Source organism: Heteronotia binoei, chromosome 6 (assembly GCF_032191835.1).
Source record: "Heteronotia binoei isolate CCM8104 ecotype False Entrance Well chromosome 6, APGP_CSIRO_Hbin_v1, whole genome shotgun sequence".
NCBI lineage: Eukaryota > Metazoa > Chordata > Lepidosauria > Squamata > Gekkonidae > Heteronotia > Heteronotia binoei.
The window spans coordinates 145,108,239-145,129,524 of NC_083228.1; the positions used below are offsets into that span (position 1 = coordinate 145,108,239).

At 49.6% G+C, this 21,286-nt stretch overlaps 1 protein-coding gene across 1 annotated transcript in view; it reads left to right on the forward strand.

The window, feature by feature from the left end:
- LOC132574389 (lipoma-preferred partner homolog) overlaps positions 1-21,286 on the forward strand; it is a 116,886-nt gene that overhangs the window by 85,519 nt on the left and 10,081 nt on the right. The window contains exon 4 of the mRNA XM_060242752.1: positions 21,039-21,217. Coding sequence (XP_060098735.1) covers positions 21,039-21,217 — 179 coding nt within the window. The remainder of the gene's footprint in view (positions 1-21,038; positions 21,218-21,286) is intronic.

Consider the following 21,286-nt stretch of genomic DNA (forward strand, 5'->3'; position numbering starts at 1 on the left):
CTTCTTGGATTAGAATTGTCGTAACAAAGCCTTGACTCCCGTCATACTTTTTAAAATGCCTTTCCTATGTGGCCACAGCGGCATGAGGAAGATTTCCACCTGCCTATTTTATACATTTTGGTTATTTCCCCTCCCCCCCTCCCTTTTTTTGTGGGGAAAAATATTAGAAACTTTGTCAAATCTTAGGGCCCAAAAGAAAAAGCACAATAAAATTTAGAAAGAAAAAATTACAAAGGGAGTTTTGACTGTTGAAGAAGAAGAATTGCAGATTTATACCCTGCCCTTCTGTCTGAATCAGAGACTCAGAGCGGTCACAATCTCCTTCACCTACCCCCGCAACAGACACCCTGTGAGGTGGGTGGGGCTGAGAGGGCTCCCACAGCAGCTTCCCTTACAAGGACAACTCCTGCAAGAGCTATGGCTGACCCAAGGCCATCCCAGCAGCTGCAAGTGGAGGAGTGGGGAATCAAACCCGGTTCTCCCAGATAAGAGAGCTCTGGCTGACCCAAGGCCATTCCAGCAGCTGCAAGTGGAGGAGTGGGAGAATCAAACCCGGTTCTCCCAGATAAGAGAGCTCTGCCTGACCCAAGGCCATTCCAGCAGCTGCAAGTGGAGGAGTGTGGAATCAAACCCGGTTCTCCCAGATAAGAGAGTTCTGGCTGACCCAAGGCCATTCCAGCAGCTGCAAGGGGAACAAGTGGGGAATCAAACCCAGTTCTCCCAGATAAGAGAGTTCTGGCTGACCCAAGGCCATTCCAGCAGCTGCAAGTGGAGGAGTGGGGAATCAAACCCGGTTCTCCCAGATAAGAGAGCTCTGGCTGACCCAAAGCCATTCCAGCAGCTGCAAGGGGAAGGAGTGGGGAATCAAACCCGGTTCTCCCAGATAAGAGAGCTATGGCTGACCCAAGGCCATTCCAGCAGGTGCAAGTGGAGGAGTGGGGAATCAAACCCGGTTCTCCCAGATAAGAGCCTGCACAGTTAACCACTACACCAAACTAGTTTTATACACTTTTTCTGCAAAATGACCCCTGGGTACAAGTCTGACTTATGGAGGGAACTGTAACTCTTTAAAGTTCATTTCCCTCCCACGCACGATCTTGGTGGTTTCCACGATGCTTCTGGACTCGAAACTAGTAGATCAAGGGAAGTGGAAGAAACTTCAGTTTCCCTTCCTCCCCCCCCCAATTCCTTCCATGGTTTGGACCTCTCTTGATTTGATCTGTGGATGTGCGAAAAGAAATGCTTGTTTTCCAGCACTATCGATGTCTTGTTTTGCACTAAGAACCCTGTGTCTTGGGATGAGTTGCAAATCAAGAATTTATCCTTGCTGCAAATCATCAAGCGTCTTGATGTGATACATCTTCCTATGTTACACGGATGTCTTTCTTTTCCTCACCCCAGACTGACATTCAGATTATAATTTTTATGGCCCCGTTACTTCTGCCTTCTAAAAAATGCTCAAACCTTTCTTCTCTGCCACTTAGCCCTTAAAAAAAAAACCTCTCTTTTTTATAGAGCCCTTTACATCTGTTAATAAAAACTCTTAATTCATTCTGAGCATTTCACAGCCGCTCCAGATAAAAATTTAATCAGATGGAATTATTGCCCCTTCTAATATTCTCTTAACCTTTGCATTTCAGATCTGCGATGTTATCACTTAAATTTTTAAATCCCTGTTTTATAGACTACCCTTTTCTGTCTTCCTCTCAGAGATTTTGCCAACCCTCAAGCTCAGGCCCATCCCGGGGTCATAAGAAACCTTCACAAAACCGTAAACCCAGCTGTTTGCCTCATTCCAACTGAGCCGTTCTTTGTGCCCCATTAATTATTTTAATGGCGACATGCTGCTTTAAGAGACACCTTTATTAATCCCCCTAAATCTTGCTTCTTTGCTGTTGTTTAAATACCTTTTTTCCTTTCCATTATGTAGCTGTATTTAAAGCGTGCTGCCTTTTAAAAAAGACGGCTGTTTCACTCCAGTATCAAATACCCAGAGACCTTTCATTCCTCGTTCTTTCTTGAAAGGAGGGAGGGGCGATCCCAGAGGGGAGGGGACGTGGTGTTCCTTTGGAGAGTCCTCTAGCCGAAGGTGAGGCCCTTCCACATTCTAATCCATGCAATGGGGGAAGAAGAAGAAACAGGCCTCCCACCCAAGTACGAATTCTACCCCGTGGAGAAAATTATGGTGGCACAAAAGTATTTTTTTAAGCTCACCCCTCACTTCAGTGCCATGCGTTCTGTTAGCTCAGGGGGTTCCACTCATACAGTGCATTTTTGTTATTTTGTTTTTAATGTGGCTGTCGACATGAGATTACGAGCCAGTTCAGGATGGCCCTAAGGTAAGGTTGCTTAATCCATCTCCACAAATATCTGGGGACTTTGGGGGTGGGGACAGGAGACTTTGGGGGTGGAGCCAGGAGCAAGGATGTGACAAGCACGATTGAACTCCAAAGGGAGCTCTGGCCATCACATTTAAAGGGACAGCATGCCTTTTAAATGCCTTCCCTCCATTGGAAATAATAAAGGATAGGGGCACCTTCTTTTGGGGATCATACATTTGGACCCCCTGGTCCATTCCTTTTGAAACTTAGAGGGTATTTTGGGGGGAGATACTGGATGCTATGCTGAAAATTTGGTACCTCTAGCTCAAAAAAGAGCCTTCCCAGAGCCCCAGATAACCTCTGATCAATTCTTCATTATACCCTATGGGAACTGGTCTCCATAGGGAATAATGGAGTGCCCAGCAGACATTTCCCTCACCTCCCCCACTTTCAGAGGACCCTTTAGAGGAGGGAGGGCCTCCAAACAGGGGATCCCCTGTCCCCACCTGGGGATTGTCAACCCTACCTCCCATCCATATACTCTGCTTAGCTTCCTGGACCACCAAAGAGGAGCAAACAAGGGGAAAGAAATAGCTTCTTTTTAAAGCGCAGCCATAGAGAAATCTCCATAGAGACTGCAGAGCTGATCAAAACAGGAAGGAGGAGGAGGAAATTGGATTTATACCCCGCCTTTCACTACCCAAAAGAGTCTCAGAGCAGCTTCAGAAGAACGTAAGAGAAGCCATGTTGGATCAGGCCAATGGCCCATCCAGACTAACACTCTGTGTCACACCAAGGCCAAAAAACCAAGGTGCCGTCAGGAAGTCCATCAGCGGAGCCAGAACACTAGAAGCCCTCCCACTGCCCCCCCCCCAAGCACCAAGAATCCCCTTCCCTTCCCCTCCCCACTCTGTAAGGTAGGTGGGGCTGAGAGAGCTCTCTAAGAACTGCTCTTGAGAGAATTGTGACTGGTCCAAGATCACCCCGCTGGCTGCAAGTTGGAGGAATGGGGAATCAAGCCCTGTTCTCCCAGATAAGAGTCCGTGCACTTAACCACTACACCAAACTGGCATGCAGCAGCTGGGGTGGAGGTAAAGAAGGTGCCCAACCCTTTCTGTCCACGCCGTTCCTGTTCCCACCTGCGGCTTCCCCAGTCTCAGAGGAACGGTTAAGGGAAGATGGTTAAGGGAAGATGGTTAAGGGAAGATGGTTCAAATCAGTCTCTGGAGCTCTATCGGAAAGAAGATTGGAAGACAGAAGTTATAATTGCCACGGAATGCGTCAGGTGGGTGTCCTTTGAAGAAAGTCATATCCAGTGATATTAATACCTCTGTCGTTGGCACATTTGAAAACCAACAGATAACCAAGGTAGAAGCACTAGCAAAAGCACTCGAGTTAATCTGAGTTAGAGTTTCCAAAACCCATCCGGGAGACAGGGCGGGGCGGGAGGAGAAATAATCCGTGTTTTTTTTTCAGTCCCTCAGTAACTGGGCTTACTTATGCGCCAACCCCGGCTGCCATCTTTCTTCCTCTTTTCTTTTTTAAATAATCATACTTTCAAAATTAGCATATACAGATTGTGACGTGGGCTCCCTCCAAGGGGGTATGTAAATATCTCCCTCCAGCTCGGGAGCGATTATTAAATAATGCACGAGGCGCAGCGAACCCAAGAGCAAGCGCGCCGTTTTTCTTGGGTAAACTTTGGAGATCCCCAAGGAACTCATTATGCCGTCTTTCTTCATGATGTTTAATAATTTCCTACAATCTGCCACGAGCCCCCCGCGTGCCAAGTCTCCTGCCGGACTACATCCCAGGGTCCCCTTGCCGCAGGATATGTTACGTTTGAAGTGGGAGGGAGAGAGAAAGTAAATTTATATAACTGGTATTTAGGGTTGCCAGCTCTGGGAAGGGAAATTCCCGCCCTAAGCCTGCTTCAATGGGATGGGCGAGATGTGAATCGCAGTATTAAGATGAAGATATTGGATTTATATCCCGCCCTCCGCTCTGAATCTCAGAGTCTCAGAGCGGCTGACAATCTCCTTTACCTTCCTCCCCCACAACAGACACCCTGTGAGGTGGGTGGGGCTGAGAGGGCTCTCACAGCAGCTGCCCTTTCAAGGAGAGTCTCAGAGCGGCTCACAATCTCCTTTGTCTTCCTCCCCCCTCAACAGACACCCTGTGAGGTAAATGAAGATATTGGATTTATATCCTGCCCTACACTCCGAAGAGTCTCAGAGCGGCTCACAATCTCCTTCCCCTTCCTCCCCCACAACAGACATCCTGTGAGGTAGATGAAGACATTGGATTTATATCCCGCCCTCCACTGTGAAGAGTCTCAGAGCGGCTCACAATCTCCTTTGTCTTCTCCCCCCACAACAGACACCCTGTGGGGTGGGTGGGGCTGAGAGGGCTCTCCCAGCAGCTGCCCTTTCAAGGAGAGTCTCAGAGCGGCTCACAATCTCCTTTGTCTTCTCCCCCCACAACAGACACCCTGTGGGGTGGGTGGGGCTGAGAGGGCTCTCACAGCTGCTGCCCTTCCAAGGCCAACCTCTGCCAGAGTTATGGCTCAAAAGAAGGCCATTCCAGGAGGTGCAAGTGGAGGAGTGGGGAATCAAACCCGGTTCTCCCAGATAAGAGTCCGCGCACTTCACCGCTACACCAAACTGGCTCTCAAAATGAAATTAAATTCCTAGAGAATCATAGAGTTGGAAGGTACCTCCAGGGTCAACTAGTCCAACCCCCTGCACAATGCAGGAATCTCACAAATAAAAGGTCAAGGTAGTCCCCTCTGCAAGCACCAGTCGTTTCCAACTCTGTGGTGACGTTGCATCACAATGTTATCACGGCAGCCTTTTTTTTACGGGGTGGTTTGCCATCGCCTTCCCCAGTCATCTACACTTCCCCCCCAGCAAGCTGGGTACGCCTTTTACTGACCTTGGATAGATGGAAGGCTGACTCAACGGTGGGAACAGACATTGTTACAAGGGAAGGAGATGGAGATATGGAGGTGCTCAGCCCTCTTCCAGTCCATGTCCCAGTCCGACGGTGGCAGGTAGTGGGGTCAGGTTGAATTACTCTCTTCCGTCATTGGTGTTATGCAATGCCGGGTCCATAAATAACAAGACCTCAGTCCTCCGAGAGTTTTTGCTCGAGTAGGACATGGACCTGGCTTGCGTGACTGAGACCTGGGTGCGAGATGGAGAGACTGGAGCTCTCTGCGCCCTCGTGTTAAGCTGGCACCATGGTACCCCCCGGAATTGCGGCAGCTGAAACGAGGGCTCAGACAGCTAGAGAGGCAATGGCAGCGTACTCGAGACGAAGAGACTAGAACATCTTATAGAGTTTATGAGACGCTCCCCCAAAACAGACACCCTGGGAGGTAGATGAAGATATTGGATTTATATCCCGCCCTCCACTCTGAAGAGTCTCAGAGCGGCTCACAATCTCCTTTCCCTTCCTCCCCCCCAACAGACACCCTGTGAGGTAGATGAAGGTATTGGATTTATATCCCGCCCTCCACTCAGAAGAATCTCAGAGCGGCTCACAATCTCCTTTACATTCCTCCCCCACAACAGACACCCTGTGAGGTAGATGAAGATATTGGATTTATATCCCGCCCTCCATTCCGAAGAGTCACAGAGTGGCTCACAATCTCCTTTCCCTTCCTCCCCCACAACAGCCACCCTGTGAGGTAGATAAAGATATTGGATTTATATCCTCCCCTCCACTCTGAAGAGCCTCAGAGCGGCTCACAATCTCCTTTACATTCCTCCCCCACAACAGACACCCTGTGAGGCAGATGAAGATATTGGATTTATATACCGCCTTCCACTCCGAAGAGTCTCAGAGCGGCTCACAATCTCCTTTCCCTTCCTCCCCCACAACAGACACCCTGTGAGGTGGGTGGGGCTGAGAGGGCTCTCACAGCAGCTGCCTTTTCAAGGACAACCTTTGTCAGAGCTATGGCTGACCCAAAGCCATGCTAGCAGGTGCAAATGGAGGAGTGGGGAATCAAACCCGGTTCTCCCAGATAAGAGTCCGCATACTTAACCACTACACCAAGCTGGCTCTCAGAAGACAGATACCCTGTGAGGTGGGTGGGGCTGAGAGGGCTCTCACAGCAGCTGCCCTTTCAAGGACAACCTCTGTGAGAGCTATGGCTGACCTAAGGCCATTCCAGCAGGTGCAAGTGGAGGAGTGTGGAATCAAACCCAGTTCTCCCAGATAAGAGTCCGCACACTTCACCACTACACTAAACTGGCTCTTACAGTTTGGGATTTGTATACGGTTTTGCACAAGCTCCTTTCCGCCCACCAGGGGCGAGTGTTCTCGATCTCGGGATTTCTTCTCGCTTCCTCAGGGCCTTCTTTGTGTAGGAGAACAGCAGAGGGGCTTCCTTCCCTGGAAAACCGGCCTCCCTCTTCCCTCACAATGACAGCCAGATTAATTAAGCTCGTTAAAAGCTCATAAAAATCCACGGAGGTGGAAGCACGCCGCAGTCTACGCGCAACTCTTTTATTATTATTAGTTGGGTGATAAAATCGCCAATTGGTAGTTATAAATTACCGCGGCCAAAGCGGATAGCTGCCGCTGGCTTTAAAACAAACCTTCCTCTGGCGACAGATCGGAGTGGGCAGCCGTGTCGGTCTGAAGCAACAGAACAAAGCAGTAGATAAGTGCCACCTTTAAGACATTCAAAGCCTTGCGCAGCCTGGGACCAGCATACCTCCCCATATGAGCCCCAGAGGTTGCTACGATGGGCCGGCCAACACCTTCTGACCATCCCAAAGGATGTTCGGCTTGCCTCGACCACGTCCAGGGCTTCGTGGAATCAGCTCCTGGTAGAGGTTCGGGCCCTCCAGTATCTCAGGATGATGAGAACCAGAGATGATTGTGAGGAACTCCAAAGGGATCTGTTGAGGCTGGGCGAGTGGGCGTCAACGTGACAGATGCGGTTCAATGTGGCCAAGTGCAAAGTAATGCACATTGGGGCCAAGAATCCCAGCTACAAATACAAGTTGACGGGGTGTGAACTGGCAGAGACTGACCAAGAGAGAGATCTTGGGGTCGTGGTGGATAACTCACTGAAAATATCGAGACAGTGTGCGATTGCAATAAAAAAGGCCAATGCCATGCTGGGTATTATTAGGAAGGGAATTGAAAACAAATCAGCCAGTATCATCATGCCCCTGTAAAAATCGATGGTGCGGTCTCATTTGGAATACTGTGTACAATTCTGGTCACCGCACCTCAAAAAGGATATTATAGCATTGGAAAAAGTGCAGAAAAGGGCAACTAGAATGATTAAAGGTTTGGAACACTTTCCCTTGGGCCAGTCACAGCTCTCGAAGGAGTTGCCCTCGAAAGGGAGGCTTCTGGGAGAGCTCTCTCAGCCCCACCCACCTCACAGGGTGTCTGTTGTGGGGGAGGAAGGGAAAGGAGATTGTGAGCCGCTCTGAGAGTGGAGGCTGCGATATAAATCCAATTGTTGTTGTCTTCTTCCTCCTCTCTGCCCTGTTGTTGGCCCTCCAGAGGTACTGGTTGGCCTCTGTGTGAGACAGGATGATGGACTAGATGGACCACTGGTCTAATCCAGCAGGGCTCTTCTGATGTTCTTATGAAGGCCTTGACCACTCTGCCATGTTGTTGACCATCCAGAGGAACTTCTTGGCCACTGTGTGTGGCAGGATGCTGGACTAGATGGACTCTCCCTAGTCTGATCCAGCAGGGCTCTACTGATGTTCTTATAAAGGCCTTGACCACTCTGCCATGTTGTTGACCATCCAGAGGAACTTCTTGGCCACTGTGTGTGGCAGGATGCTGGACTAGATGGACTCTCCCTGGTCTGATCCAGCAGAGCTCTTCTGATGTTCTTATGAAGGCCTCAGCCTCTCTGCCCTGTTGTTGGCCCTCCAGAGGAACTGGCTGGCCACTGTGTGAGGCAGGATGATGGATGAGATGGACCATGTTCTTATATTAATCAATCCAGCTCCTGTTGGGTCCTCCTCTTTTCCTGCTGCCTTCCCTTTTCCCAACTTCCTTTTAAAAAACACAAAGACCTGGACACAGACAGTATGTTGAAAGGCCATGAGATGCTGGTCTTTTATGCACTGAGTGGTGTGCTCGTATCAGTAATCTACCGCCTGCACGCCACGGTAATATTACACTCCCCGCCACGGGAAGCATTCAGTGCATTTCCATCTATTTGGTTGCTCGAGTGACGCCGACAGGCTTATTCCTGCAATCCAAGTGGCAAGTTTAAAACAGAGTTTAGGCTTAGCTTGAGATGTATCGAGCAAGCTGGCTCCTCTTCCACTCCTCCATTCCCTGGGGGTGATCTCATCTCCTTCATCCGTCCTGTCTTGAGAAGAAGAGCTAGTTTTATATCCCTTCCCCACTTGAAGGAACATAAGAACGTAAGAGAAGCCATATTGGATCAGGCCAATGGCCCATCCAGTCCTACACTCTGTGTCACATAAGAACATGAGAAGCCATGTTGGATCAGGCCAATGGCCCATCCAGTCCAACACTCTGTGTCACATAAGAACATAAGAGAAGCCATGTTGGATCAGGCCAATGGCCCATCCAGTCCAACACTCTGTGTCACATAAGAACAGAAGAGAAGCCATGTTGGATCAGGCCAATGGCCCATCTAGTCCTACACTCTGTGTCACATAAGAACATGAGAAGCCATGTTGGATCAGGCCAATGGCCCATCCAGTCCAACACTCTGTGTCACATAAGAACATAAGAGAAGCCATGTTGGATCAGGCCAATGGCCCATCCAGTCCAACACTCTGTGTCACATAAGAACATAAGAGAAGCCCTGTTGGATCAGGCTAATGGCCCATCCAGTCCAATGCTCTGTGTCACATAAGAACATAAGAAAAGCCCTTTTGGATTAGGCCAATGGCCCCTCCAGTCCAACACTCTGTGTCACAGAAGAACATAAGAGAAGCCCTGTTGGATCAGGCCAATGGCCCATCCAGTCCAACACTCTATGTCACAGTGGCCGAAAAAACCAGGCGCCATCAGGAGGTCCATCAGTGGGGCCAGGACACCAGAAGCCCTCCCACTGTTGCCTCCCCCTCAAGCACCAAGAATGCAGAGCATCACTTGCCCCAGACAGGGAGTTCCATCATTAGGCTGTGTCTAATAGCCATTGATGGACCTCTGCTCCAGATGCTTATCCATTCCCCTCTTGAAGCTGTCTATGCTTGTAACCGCTACCACCTCTTGTGGCAGTGAATTCCATGTGTTAATCACCCTTTGGGTGAAGAAGGACTTCCTTTTATCCATTCTAACCCGACTGCTCAGGAAGTTCATTGAGTGACCGTGAGTTCTTGCATTGTGAGAAAGGGAGAAAAGGACTTCTTTCTCTGCCTCCTCTATCCCGTATACTTAATCTTGTCAACCTCTATCATGTCACCCCGCAATCGACCTTTCTCCAAGCTAAAGAGCCCTAGGCGTTTTAATCTTTCTTCATAGGGAAAGTGTTCCAAACTTTTAATCATTCTAGTTGCCCTTTTCTGCACTTTCTCTCAGTAAGGCCAGCTCTACATCTCCTCAAAACTGCCAAGCTGAAATTTTGGGATTATCTCCACCACTGATTCCCCTAAGGCCACCAATCCATGCTCCTGGAACTTTGCCCAGGCAGCAGCCAGATTTTGGCTGGCTTGTCCAGCTCCTTAGGTGACCCCCTAAATTTCCCATACGTCTTTGTTTTCTTGTCTCTGTTCTGATCGCTCCCAAGCCATCAGCAATTGGCCTTTTCATGGTAGCTATGTGGAAGGCTGTTGAGAGTCCCTTGGACTGCAAGAAGATCCAATCAGTCAGTCCTAAGGGAAAGCAACCCATACTGTTCCCTGGAAGGTCAGATGCTGAAGCTGAAGCTCAAAACTTTGGCCACCAAAGGAGAAGGGAGCCCTCACTGGAGAAGATTCTTGAGAGTCCCTTGGACTGCAAGAAGATCCAGTCACTCAGTCCTAAGGGAAATCAACCCAGACTGTTCCCTGGAAGGTCAGATGCTGAAGCTCAAATACTTTGGCCAACAAATGAGAAGGGACCCCTGCCTGGAGAAGACTTGAGAGTCCCTTGGACTGCAAGAAGATCCAATCAGTCAGTCCTAAGGGAAATCAACCCAGACTGTTCCCTGGAAGGTCAGATGCTGAAGCTGAAGCTCCAATACTTTAGCCACCAAATATTTTTTCCTATTTTTCCTCCATCCATCCCTTCCTTCCTTCCTTCCTTCCTTCCTTCCTTCCTTCCTTCCTTCCTTCCTTCCTTCCTTCCTTCCTCCCTCCCTCCCTCCTCCCTCCCTCTCCCTTTCTTCCTTCTTTCCTCCCTTCCTCCCTCCCCCTTTCTTCCCTCCTTCCTTCTCTCCTCCTTCCCTCTCTTCATTCCTTCCTTCCTCCTTCCTTCCTTCCTTCCCTCCCTCCCTCCCTCTCTTCCTTCCTTCCTTCCCTCCTCCCTCCCTCCCTTCCTTCCTCCCTCCCTCTTTTCCTTCCTTCCTTCCTTCCTTCCTTCCTTCCTTCCTTCTTTCCTCCCTTCCCCCCTCCTCTCTCCCTCCCCCTTCCTTCCCTCCTCCCTCCGTCCTCTCTCCCTCCCTCTCTTCCCTCCTTCCTTCCTTCCCTCCTCCCTCCCTCCCTTCCTTCCTTCCTTCCCTCCTCCCTCCCTCTTTTCCTTCCTTCCTCCTCTCTCCCTCCTCCTTCCTTCCCTCTTTCCTCACTTCCTCCCTCCCTCCTCTCTCCCTCCCCCTTCCTTCCCTCCTCCCTCTCTTCCTTCCTTCCTTCCTTCCTTCCTTCCTTCCTTCCTTCCCTCCTTCCTTCCTTCCTTCCTCCCTCCTTCCCTCCCTTCCTTCCTTCCTTCCTTCCTTCCTTCCTTCCCTCCTTCCTTCCTTCCTTCCTTCCTTCCTTCCTTCCTCCCTCCCTCCCTCCTTCCCTCCCTCCCTCCCTTCCTTCCTTCCTTCCTTCCTTCCTTCCTTCCTTCCTTCCTTCCTTCCTTTCTTCCTTCCTTCCTTCCTTCCTTCCTTCCTTCCTTCCTTCCTTCTTTCCAACATCTGATGTCCATGTCTCACGGCTCTCGAACACCAGATGTTTATTCTGTGTGGCTCTTGTGTTAAGCAAGTTTGGCCACCCCTGTCCTAGAGCTTCCAGTAGGCCCTGTACAAAGAGCCCTGTAAGCTCTTGGAGGATTGGCTGCATCAGGGGGGTGCGGCCTAATATGCAAAGAAGTTCCTGCAACAAGTAGAAAGCAGCAAAAACATTGCAACAGTAAAGAGATTGCCTCGGTGTCTCATTCGTCTCTGCTCGCTGTACAAAAATTGTGTGCCCCGCCGGAGCATGAGAGGATATCCGCGCTGCCAGAAAGGGCCAGGAAGTGTCTTTACGTGAGCGGCTGTAGCAGCTGTCAGAACCGATAGCTGCTACAGTCATTCAGAGGTTTCTGACCATTAGGAGTTTGTTGATGGGGCTCCCTGCATGAACTGGCCCCGAGCTATTCGGCGCGCAACATTTACTTATGGGGAAGGGAGAGCCGGGGAAGGGCAGGCTGTAAGCACACGTTGCCTGTCGTTAGCTGTGAGGATGGCGAGGAGCGGCAAACGAAGCCAACGACAGAGAAATGTTTTGTGGCGTGTGTCTGCATGGCAACCGATGTGCGCACAATCCCAATCTCCCTTTTCGCCCCGGGGAGAAATTGCTGCTTCCCAAATGGGCCGTGAAAAGAAATAGCGCAGAACGGGACCGGATGATTCGACACAAATGGGTCAATTTCCTGTCATTTCCCTCGTAATTGTATGTAAAGCCCACCACCGAGAAAATCCTAGGGAGACTGGCTGTTGTTCTTTGCTGCACTGTTATTGTAATGCTGCTAAAGAGATGCAAAAAACCCCGAATGGATTCCAACCTCAGCTGTGTTATCCAGCTTCTCATGAACAGGAGAGGTGCCGGAAGATTGGAGGCGGGCGAATGTTGTCCCCATCTTCAAGAAGGGGAAAAAAGAGGATCCGGGTAACTACTGACCTGTCAGCTTGATGTCTATACCTGGAAAAGTTTTAGAACAAATCATCAAACAGTCGGTCCTGGAACATTTAGAAAGAATGGATGTGATTACTAAGAGCCAGCATGGTTTTCTCAAGAACAAGTCATGTCAGACTAACCTGATCTCTTTTTTTTGAGAAAGTGACTACCTTGCTGGATCAGGGGAATGCTGTAGACATCATTTATCTTGATTTCAGTAAGGCTTTTGATAAAGTTCCACATACTATCCTTGTTGACAAGTTGGTAAAATGAGGTCTGGATCCTGTTACCGTTAGGTGGATCTGTAACTGGTTGACGGATCGCACCCAAAGAGTGCTTGTGAATGGTTCCTCATCCTCTTGGAGAGGAGTGACAAGTGGAGTGCCTCAAGGATCTGTCCCGGAATCTGTTTTGTTCAACATCTTTATCAATGATTTGGGTGAAGGAATAAAGGAAACACTTATTAAATTTGCAGATGATACTAAATTGGAAGGGGTTGCAAACACAGAAGAAGACAGAAACAGGCTGGAAAATGGGCTAAAATAAAAAAAAAATGAATTTTAACGGGGATAAATGTAAAGTTCTGCATTTTGGTAGGAAGAATCCAATGCATGGTTATAGGCTGTGGAAGACTTGTCTTAGCAGTAGTATGTGCGAAAAGGATCTAAGGGTCTTAGTGGATCATACGCTGAACATGAGTCAGCAGTGTGATTTGGTGACTAAAAAGGCAAATGCAATTTTGGGCTGTATCAACAGAAGTGTAGTGTCCAGATCACATGATGTGATGGTATCGCTTTACTCTGGTAAGACCTCATCTGGAGTATTGTGTTCAGTTTTTGGCACTACGTTTTAAGAAGGATCTAGACAAGCTGGAACGGGTCCAGAGGAGGGCGACGAAGATGGTGAGAGGTCTGGAAACCAAGTCCTATGAGGAAAGGTTGAAGGAGCTGGGGATGTTTAGCCTGGAGAGGAGGTGGCTGAGAAGTGATAGGATCACCATCTTCAAGTCCTTGAAGGGCTGTCCTATAGAGGATGGGGTGGAATTTTTTTCTGTGGCCCCGGAAGGTAGGACCAGAACCAATGCGTTGAAGTTAAATCAAAAGAGTTTCCGGCTCAACATTAGGAAGAACTTCCTGACCGTTAGAGTGGTTCCTCAGTGGAACAGGCTTCTTTGGGAGGTGGTGGGCTTTCCTTCCTTAGAGGTTTCTAAACAGAGGCTGGATGGCCATTAGACAGCAATGAAGATCTTGTGAATTTAGGGGGAGGTGTTTGTGAGTTTCCTGCATTGTGCAGGGGGTTGGACTAGATGACCCTAGAGTTCCCTTCCGACTCCAGGATTCTATGATTCTATGTAGGATGCTGATAAGTACCTATTTCCAGTTAGTGCTTTTGACCACTGAGATGGGATAGAACAGAGGTGTCAAACATGTGGCCCAGGGGCCGAATCAGGCCCTCAGGGGGAACCTTTCAGGCCCCCGAGCAACTGGCTGTCATCTGCTTCCTTCTCCCTCTCTTTTGCTTCCTTCTCCATCACAGCTTGCTTTGTCAGGTTTGCTCAGCTGCACAAGAGCTACAGAGCAAAGCCTCTGTTTTCGCCATTGGCTGAGGCTCCTCCCTTGGGGAGGAAGGGGAGAGGGAGAGCTTGCTTTGCCAGGCTCTCTCAATCACACAGCAGAGCTACTGAGCCAAGCCTCTCGTCCTTCTATTGACTGAGTCTCCTCCCCCTCCTGGCCCCCTGGGGAAGGAAGGAAAGAGCCAGAGCTTCCTTTGCTCAGTTCCCTGGATCCCATGGGAGAGGTACAAAAAGAAAAACCTTTAAGACCAGTTAGTGCTAATAGAGCCCCTTGGCGCAGAATGTTAAAGCTGCAGTACTGCAGTCCTAAGCTCTGCTCACGTCCTGAGTTCGATCCCCGGTGAAAGATGGGTTTTCAGGTAGCCGGCTCGAGGTTGAGTCAGCCTTCCCTCATTCTAAGGTCGGTAAAATGAGTCCCCAGCTTGCTGGGGGGAAAGTGTAGATGACTGGGGATGGCAATGGCAAACCACCCTGTAAAAAGTCACCCCACAGTCGGAAACGACGTGTGTTTGCACGGGGGACCTTTCCTTTCCTTTATTTATTTATTTAATTCCCTTTATACCCCGCCCTCCCCGCCGAACCGGGCTCAGGGCAGCTTACATTCTCATGCGTCTTCATGAGTATAAAACATAAAAGACATAAAACAGTTTAAAACATTAAAAAGTTAACATTTTGATGCTATGGTTTAATCATGTTTTATTTTAAGTACTTTAAAAAAAAAAAGATCTTTGTGTTTCTGTGTGTCCTTTATAAAGTTTATCTTTCTGTTACCGAGTGTCAAATAGGTACAGATACGCCCCAGCCCGACATGGCCTGGCCCGACAAGGTCTCCTCTATGTCAGATCCGGCCTTCCTAACAACACCCCTGGGATGGAGACTTTCCAGGGGGGAAAAGAGACAGCCGTCTTATTGCTTGGTTGGGTACCAACTGGTGCAAACTTTGGGGGATTTCCTTGCCAAAACTGTTTTGTTTGTTCGTTTTGTTCAAGAGCCAGTTTGGTGCAGTGGTTAAGTGTGCGGACTCTTATCTGGGAGAACCGGGTTTGGTTCCCCACTCCTCCACTTGCAGCTGCTGGAATCGCCTTGGGTCAGCCATAGCTCTGGCAGTGGTTGTCCTGGAAAGGGCAGCTTCTGTCAGAGTTCTCTCAGCCCCACCCACCTTACAGTGTGTCGGTTGTGGGGAGGGAAAGGAAAGGAGACTGTAAGCTGCTCTGAGACGCCTTTGGGTAGTGAAGGGCAGGGTATAATTCCAGTCTCCTCCTCCTCCTCCTCCTCCTCCTCCTCCTCTTCTTCTTCTTCTTCTTCTTCTTCTTCTTCTTCTTCTTCTTCTTCTTCTTCTTCTTCTTCTTCTTCTTCTTCTTCCCTCCCTGCAAGTGGGCTCAGGGTGGGTTACAAGTCATAGAAATAAAGATATAGATATAGATAATTAAAAGCATATTTCAGAAGAGGAGAAGGAGGAGCAGAAGATTGGCTTTATACCCTGCCCTTCACTAGCCAAAGGAGTCTCAGAGCAGCATTCAAATCTCCTTTCCCTTCCCCTCCCCACAACAGACACCCTGTGAAGTAGGTGGGACTGAGAGAGCTCTGACAGAAACTGCTCTTGAGCAGAACAGCTCTGAGAGAGTTACGGCTGTCCCAAGGTCACTCCAGCAGTCGCAAGCGGAGGAGTGGGGAATCAAACCTTTTTCTCCTAAATAAGAGTTCACTTGCTTAACCACTACCCCCAACTGGCTAAATGCAGGCAGGTTGGATTCAGTTCGACAATGCATGATGCTCTGTTCGGGATAGTTTTAGAACATAAGAGAAGCCATGTTGGATCAGGCCAGTGGCCCCTGCAGTCCAGCACTCTGAGTCACATAAGAACAGAAGAGAAGCCATGTTGGATCAGGCCAGTGGACCCTCCAGTCCAACACTCTGTGTCACATAAGAACAGAAGAGAAGCCATGTTGGATCAGGCCAGTGGCCCCTCCAGTCCAACACTCTGTGTCACATAAGAACATAAGAGAAGCCATGTTGGATCAGGCCAGTGGCCCCTCCAGTCCAACACTCTGTGTCACATAAGAACATAAGAGAAGCCATGTTGGATCAGGCCAGTGGACCCTCCAGTCCAACACTCTGTGTCACATAAGAACAGAAGAGAAGCCATGTTGGATCAGGCCAGTGGACCCTCCAGTCCAACACTCTGTGTCACATAAGAACAGAAGAGAAGCCATGTTGGATCAGGCCAGTGGCCCATCCAGTCCAACACTCTGTGGCCAAAAAAAACCAGGTGCTATCAGGAGGTCCACCAGTGGGGCCAAGACACTAGAAGCCCTCCCACTGTTGCCCTCCCAAGCACCAAGAAGACAGAGCATCACTTGCCCAGACAGAGAGTTCCATCGATACCTTGTAGCTAATAGCCACTGATGGACCTCAGCTCCGTATTTTTATCCAATCCCCTCTTAAAACTGGCTATGCTTGTAGCCGCCGCCACCTCCTGTGGCCGTGAATCCCACATGTTAATCACCCTTTGGTTGAAGAAGTCCTTCCTTTTATCTGTTCTAACTTGACTGCTCAGCAATTTCATTGAATGAAATTGCATTGTGTTCTTGTATTGTATTGTATCAAGTTCTTGTGCTGTGAGATCGGGTTCTTGTGTAAAGAGTTCTTGTGTTGTGAGAAAGGGAGAAAAGTACTTCTTTCTCTACTTTCTCCATCCCATGCATAATCTTGTAAATCTCTCTCACGCCACCCTTCAGTCGACGTTTCTCCAAGCTAAAGAGCCCCCAGCCCTTTAACCTTTCTTCACAGGGAAAGTGTTGCAACCCTTTAATCATTTAGTTGCCCTTTTCTGCACTTCCCTTCCCCAATGCTAAAATATCTTTTTTGAGATGTGGTGACCAGAATTGTACACAGTACTCCAAATGAGTACTCGAAGTCTGCCCAGCGTCCCCCTGTGTGAGTCTCTGTACCTTTCCCAGTTAACACTCTGCCAGTGAACTTCTCATGAAATCATCCTGTCTTCCGATGCAAAAGGAGTGGGAACCGGCTATGGGTATTTGGTGGGGAGGCCTAAAGCATTCTTTGCATGCCAAAGGAGAAGTTGTAAGGCTGATGCTAAACCCTGAAGGCCATTCAGGAGTCAGGGAGGGAGCAAAAAAGGGTTCCCACGAGCTCATGGCCTCCAGCCACGCATTCCGGATTTTAATTCAAATAGTTCTGCTGTTAGGGTTTGTTTGGAGAAGTACAAGAAGGTCCTGAAGCCAGGAGGAGTCTATAAAATATGGTGCCGGTCAGACCTTGAATTAGGGTTGCCAATCCCCAGGTGGGGGCAGGGGATCCCCCGGTTTGGAGGCCCTCCCCCCGCTTCAGGGTCGTCAGAAAGCGGGGGGAGGGGAGGGAAATGTCTGCTGGGAACTCTGTTATTCCCTATAGAGATTTATTCCCCTAGAAAATCATGGAAAATTGATTGCAGGTATCTGGGGCTCTGGGGGAGCTGTTTTTTGAGGTAGAGGCACCATATTTTCAATACAGCATCTAGTGCCTCTCCCCAAAATACCCCCCCCCCCAAGTTTCAAAACGATTGGACCAGGGGGTCCAATTTATGAGCCCCAAAAGAAGGTGCCCCTATCCTTCATTATTTCCTATGGAAGGAAGGCATGGAAAAGGTGTGCCGTCCCTTTAAATGTGATGGCCAGAACTCCTTTTGGAGTTCAATGATGCTTGTCACAGCCTTGATCTTGGCTCCACCCTGAGGTCTCCTGGCTCCTCCCCCAAAGTCTCCTGGCTCCACCCCCAAAGTCCCCAGATATTTCTTAAATTGGACTTGGCAACCCTACCTTGAATTCAGCAGGAGCTCACAGGAATGCAGCTCCTGAACCTTTCTAACAGCTTCCCCTCCTCCTCCCCACCTACTTACCTTGTCCGTTGAATAGTAGGTGCAGCTGCATAACCAGGGGTGGAATTCTAGCAGGAGCTCCTTTGCATATTAGGCCACACACCCCAAAAATGTAGCGAATCCTCCAGGAGCTTACAAAAAAAAAGTCTTGTAAGCTCTTGGAGGATTGGCTAAATCAGGGGTGTGCGGCCTGATATGCAAAAGAGCTCCTGCTAGAATTCCACCCCTGGGCATAACAATCCCCGGATTAGGAGAGCGGGCAGCCAGCCAGCCACCAGGGGCTTTGCCACGCCCCCAGCAGCCCTCATAAAGCCCTGGAGAAGCCCACGCCACCCTTTCTCCACTTCTGATGTGATTTTGGGTGGTGGGTGGCTTGCTGGTCTTTTGATTGAAGGGGAGCCCCAGGCGAGTGAGGCCTGCTTCGGCTGGCTGGATCTCTAACCAACCCAAGCAGGTCTCGCTCAACCGGGGTTCTCCTTTCTTGCATCAGGCTGCTTTTGGCTGGTGGGGGGGGGGGGCAGCATGTTCTAATGAGTTATGCTAATGATTCCACCATATGTTTTCTTACAAAATGACCTCTGGTGCCAGCTAATTATCCAATCCCTCTTGAAGAAACATTTGCAAAATGCAGTTGTTAAAGGCTGAAACTTTGTTTCCTCTCACTGGGAGCCAGGTCGGCTCCAGGAGGACCTCCAGGCAAAAAGGAAAAGAAGACTGGAGATTTATACCCCACGCTTTTCTCTGAGTCTCAGAGTGGCTTACAATCTCCTTTATCTCCTTCCCCCACAAAAGACACCCTGTGAGGTAGGTGGGGCTGAGAGACCTCTCCCAGAAGCTGCCCTTTCAAGGGCAGCTCTGCGAGAGCTCTGGCTAACCCAAGGCCATTCCAGCAGGTGCAAGTGGAGGAGTGGGGAATCAAACCAATTTCTCCTAGATAAGAGTCCGCACACTTAACCACTACACCAAACTGGCTTTCAGAGCAGCTCACAATCTCCTTTACCTTCCTCCCCCACAACAGACACCCTGTGAGATGGGTGGGGCTGAGAGCTCTGACAGAAGCTGCCCTTTCAAGGACAACTTCTGCCAGAGCTCTGGCTGACCCAAGACCATGCTAGCAGGTGCAAGTGGAGGAGTGGGGAATCAAACCCGGTTCTCCCAGATAAGAGTCCGCACACTTCACCACTACACCAAACTGGGAGAAAGTATGGCTATTTTTATGCCCCTTTTCAAGTGGAGGAATGCAGTTGCCCAAGCCAGGTTTTGGCTGGGAGGGGAGAGGTGGTTAAAAAGCGTCAGCCTGCCAGCTTTCTTATCGCGCTAGCGGCTGGCCCCTTTTTGGGGACCTGCTCAGCCAGTTCCTCTCGATCAAAGCTGGACACTGGAGAAGTCATGGACATCCCAGACCTGTTACTGGACAAGCAGCCAGCTCCCAGCGAGAACGGAATTGCACCAAGAGACGTTTATAAGGATTTGACATCAGGCCTGGCTTTGTCCAGTTGGAGACAAGGCCGTTTGCAAGAGCTGAGGCTCCAAGAGCCAAATCAGACAAGGGTCTGGGAGGCCCACATCAGAGTCGGGTTGCCAATCCCCAGGTGGGGGCAGGGGATCCCCCGGTTTGGAGACCCTCCCCCCACTTCAGGGTCGTCAGAAAGCCGGGGGAGGGGAGGGAAATGTCTGCTGGGAACTCTTATTCCCTATGGAGATTTATTCCCATAGAAAATCATGGAGAATTGGTATCTGGGGCTCAGGGGGGGGGGGTGTTTTTTAGGGTAGAGGCACCAAATTTTCAGTCTAGCATCTAGTGCCTCTCCCCAAAATACCCCCCAAGTTTCAAAAAGATTGGACCAGGGGGTCCAATTCTATGAGCCCAAAAGAAGGTGCCCCTATCCATTATTTCCTATGGAAGGAAGGAATTGAAAAGGTGTGCCGTCCCTTTAAATGTGATGGCCAGAACTCCTTTGGAGTTCAATTATGCTTGTCACAGCCTTGATCTTGGCTCCACCCCAATGTCTCCTGGCTCCACCCCCAAAGTCCCCAGATATTTCTTGAATTTGACTTGGCAACCCTACATCAGAGGCAATGGCAAAGCACCCCGTAAAAAGTCTGCCGTGAAAACGTTGCGAAAGCAACGTCACCCCAGAGTTAGAAACGACTGGTGCTTGCACAGGGGACCTTTCCTTTCCAGCCTTCATTAACAGAAGCCCCATGGCGCAAAGTGGTAAAGCTGCAGTACTGCAGTCGGAGCCCTCTGCTCATGACCTGAGTTCCATCCCTGGCGGAAGCTGGTTCAGGTAGCCGGCCCAAGGTTGACTCAGACTTCCATCCTTCCAAGGTTGGTCAAATGAGTCCCCAGCTTACTGGGAGAAAAATGTAGATGACTGGGGAAGCCAATGGCAAACCACCCTGTAAAAAGTCTGCCGTGAAATGTTGTGAAAACAACGTTACCCCAGAGTCGGAAACGACTGGTGCTTGCACAGGGGACCTTTCCTTTTTTTCAAGGTGCTCTGAGTCTCTGATTCAGAGAGAAGGTCGGGGTATAAATCTGCAGTCTTCTAGCCATGCCAAACCTTTAATGGCATCTCAGTTGCAAATAAAAATACACAGAATATAACAATTTAAACATTGGAGATAAAATCAAAACGAAACCGAGCTTACGGATGCATTCGTACACGGTCAGATTTAAATTGAAGGACGTCAGCCAAAAATTTGGCCACCGCCTCGCTAACCTCCCCCTCAGTATCGTTCAATAAATAATAACAGGGCAGCAGAATAGACAGATCTGGGGAGAAGCTTGCAAAATAAATCTTTACGGAGATCATGATAAAAGGAACAATCGAGCAATATATGCTGAATTGAGTCGGGAATATTCGCTCCACAGCAACAGAGTCTGTCGCCTAAAGGGACTCGAGATCTCCCTTGTAGAACTTTGGAGGGAGACGCATTTAGTCTAGCCATCATAAACGCCCTGCGATGACTTGGAATGGTTAAGTCTGATGGATAATGGGGCATTTTGCCGCAGAAAGCATAAAGACCTAAGGAAGCTGGGGAGCTAATCCTCCGAGATCTTACCAAAATGACCCTTGTAAGCTCTTGGAGGATTGGCTACATCGTGGGGGCGTGGCCTAATCGGCGAAGGAGCTCCTGCTGGAATTCCAGCCCTGAGAGGGAGCCTCGGTTGGCATTCCCAGAGCTGAAGCCAGAGAGGACTTCCCGACCCACCGTGGCTTCTCCTTTCTCTCCCTCCGCAGAATACCCTGGAGCAGTGCAGTGTCTGCGCCAAGCCCATCATGGAACGGATCCTGCGGGCCACCGGGAAAGCCTACCACCCCCACTGCTTCACCTGCGTGATGTGCCACCGCAGCTTGGACGGCATCCCTTTCACCATGGACGCCGGAGGCAACATCCACTGCATCGAGGACTTCCACAGGTGGGTGTGTTCAGGGGTGGGATTCCGGCAGCAGCTCCTTGGCCTATTAGTCCACCCCCCTCCCCCCGA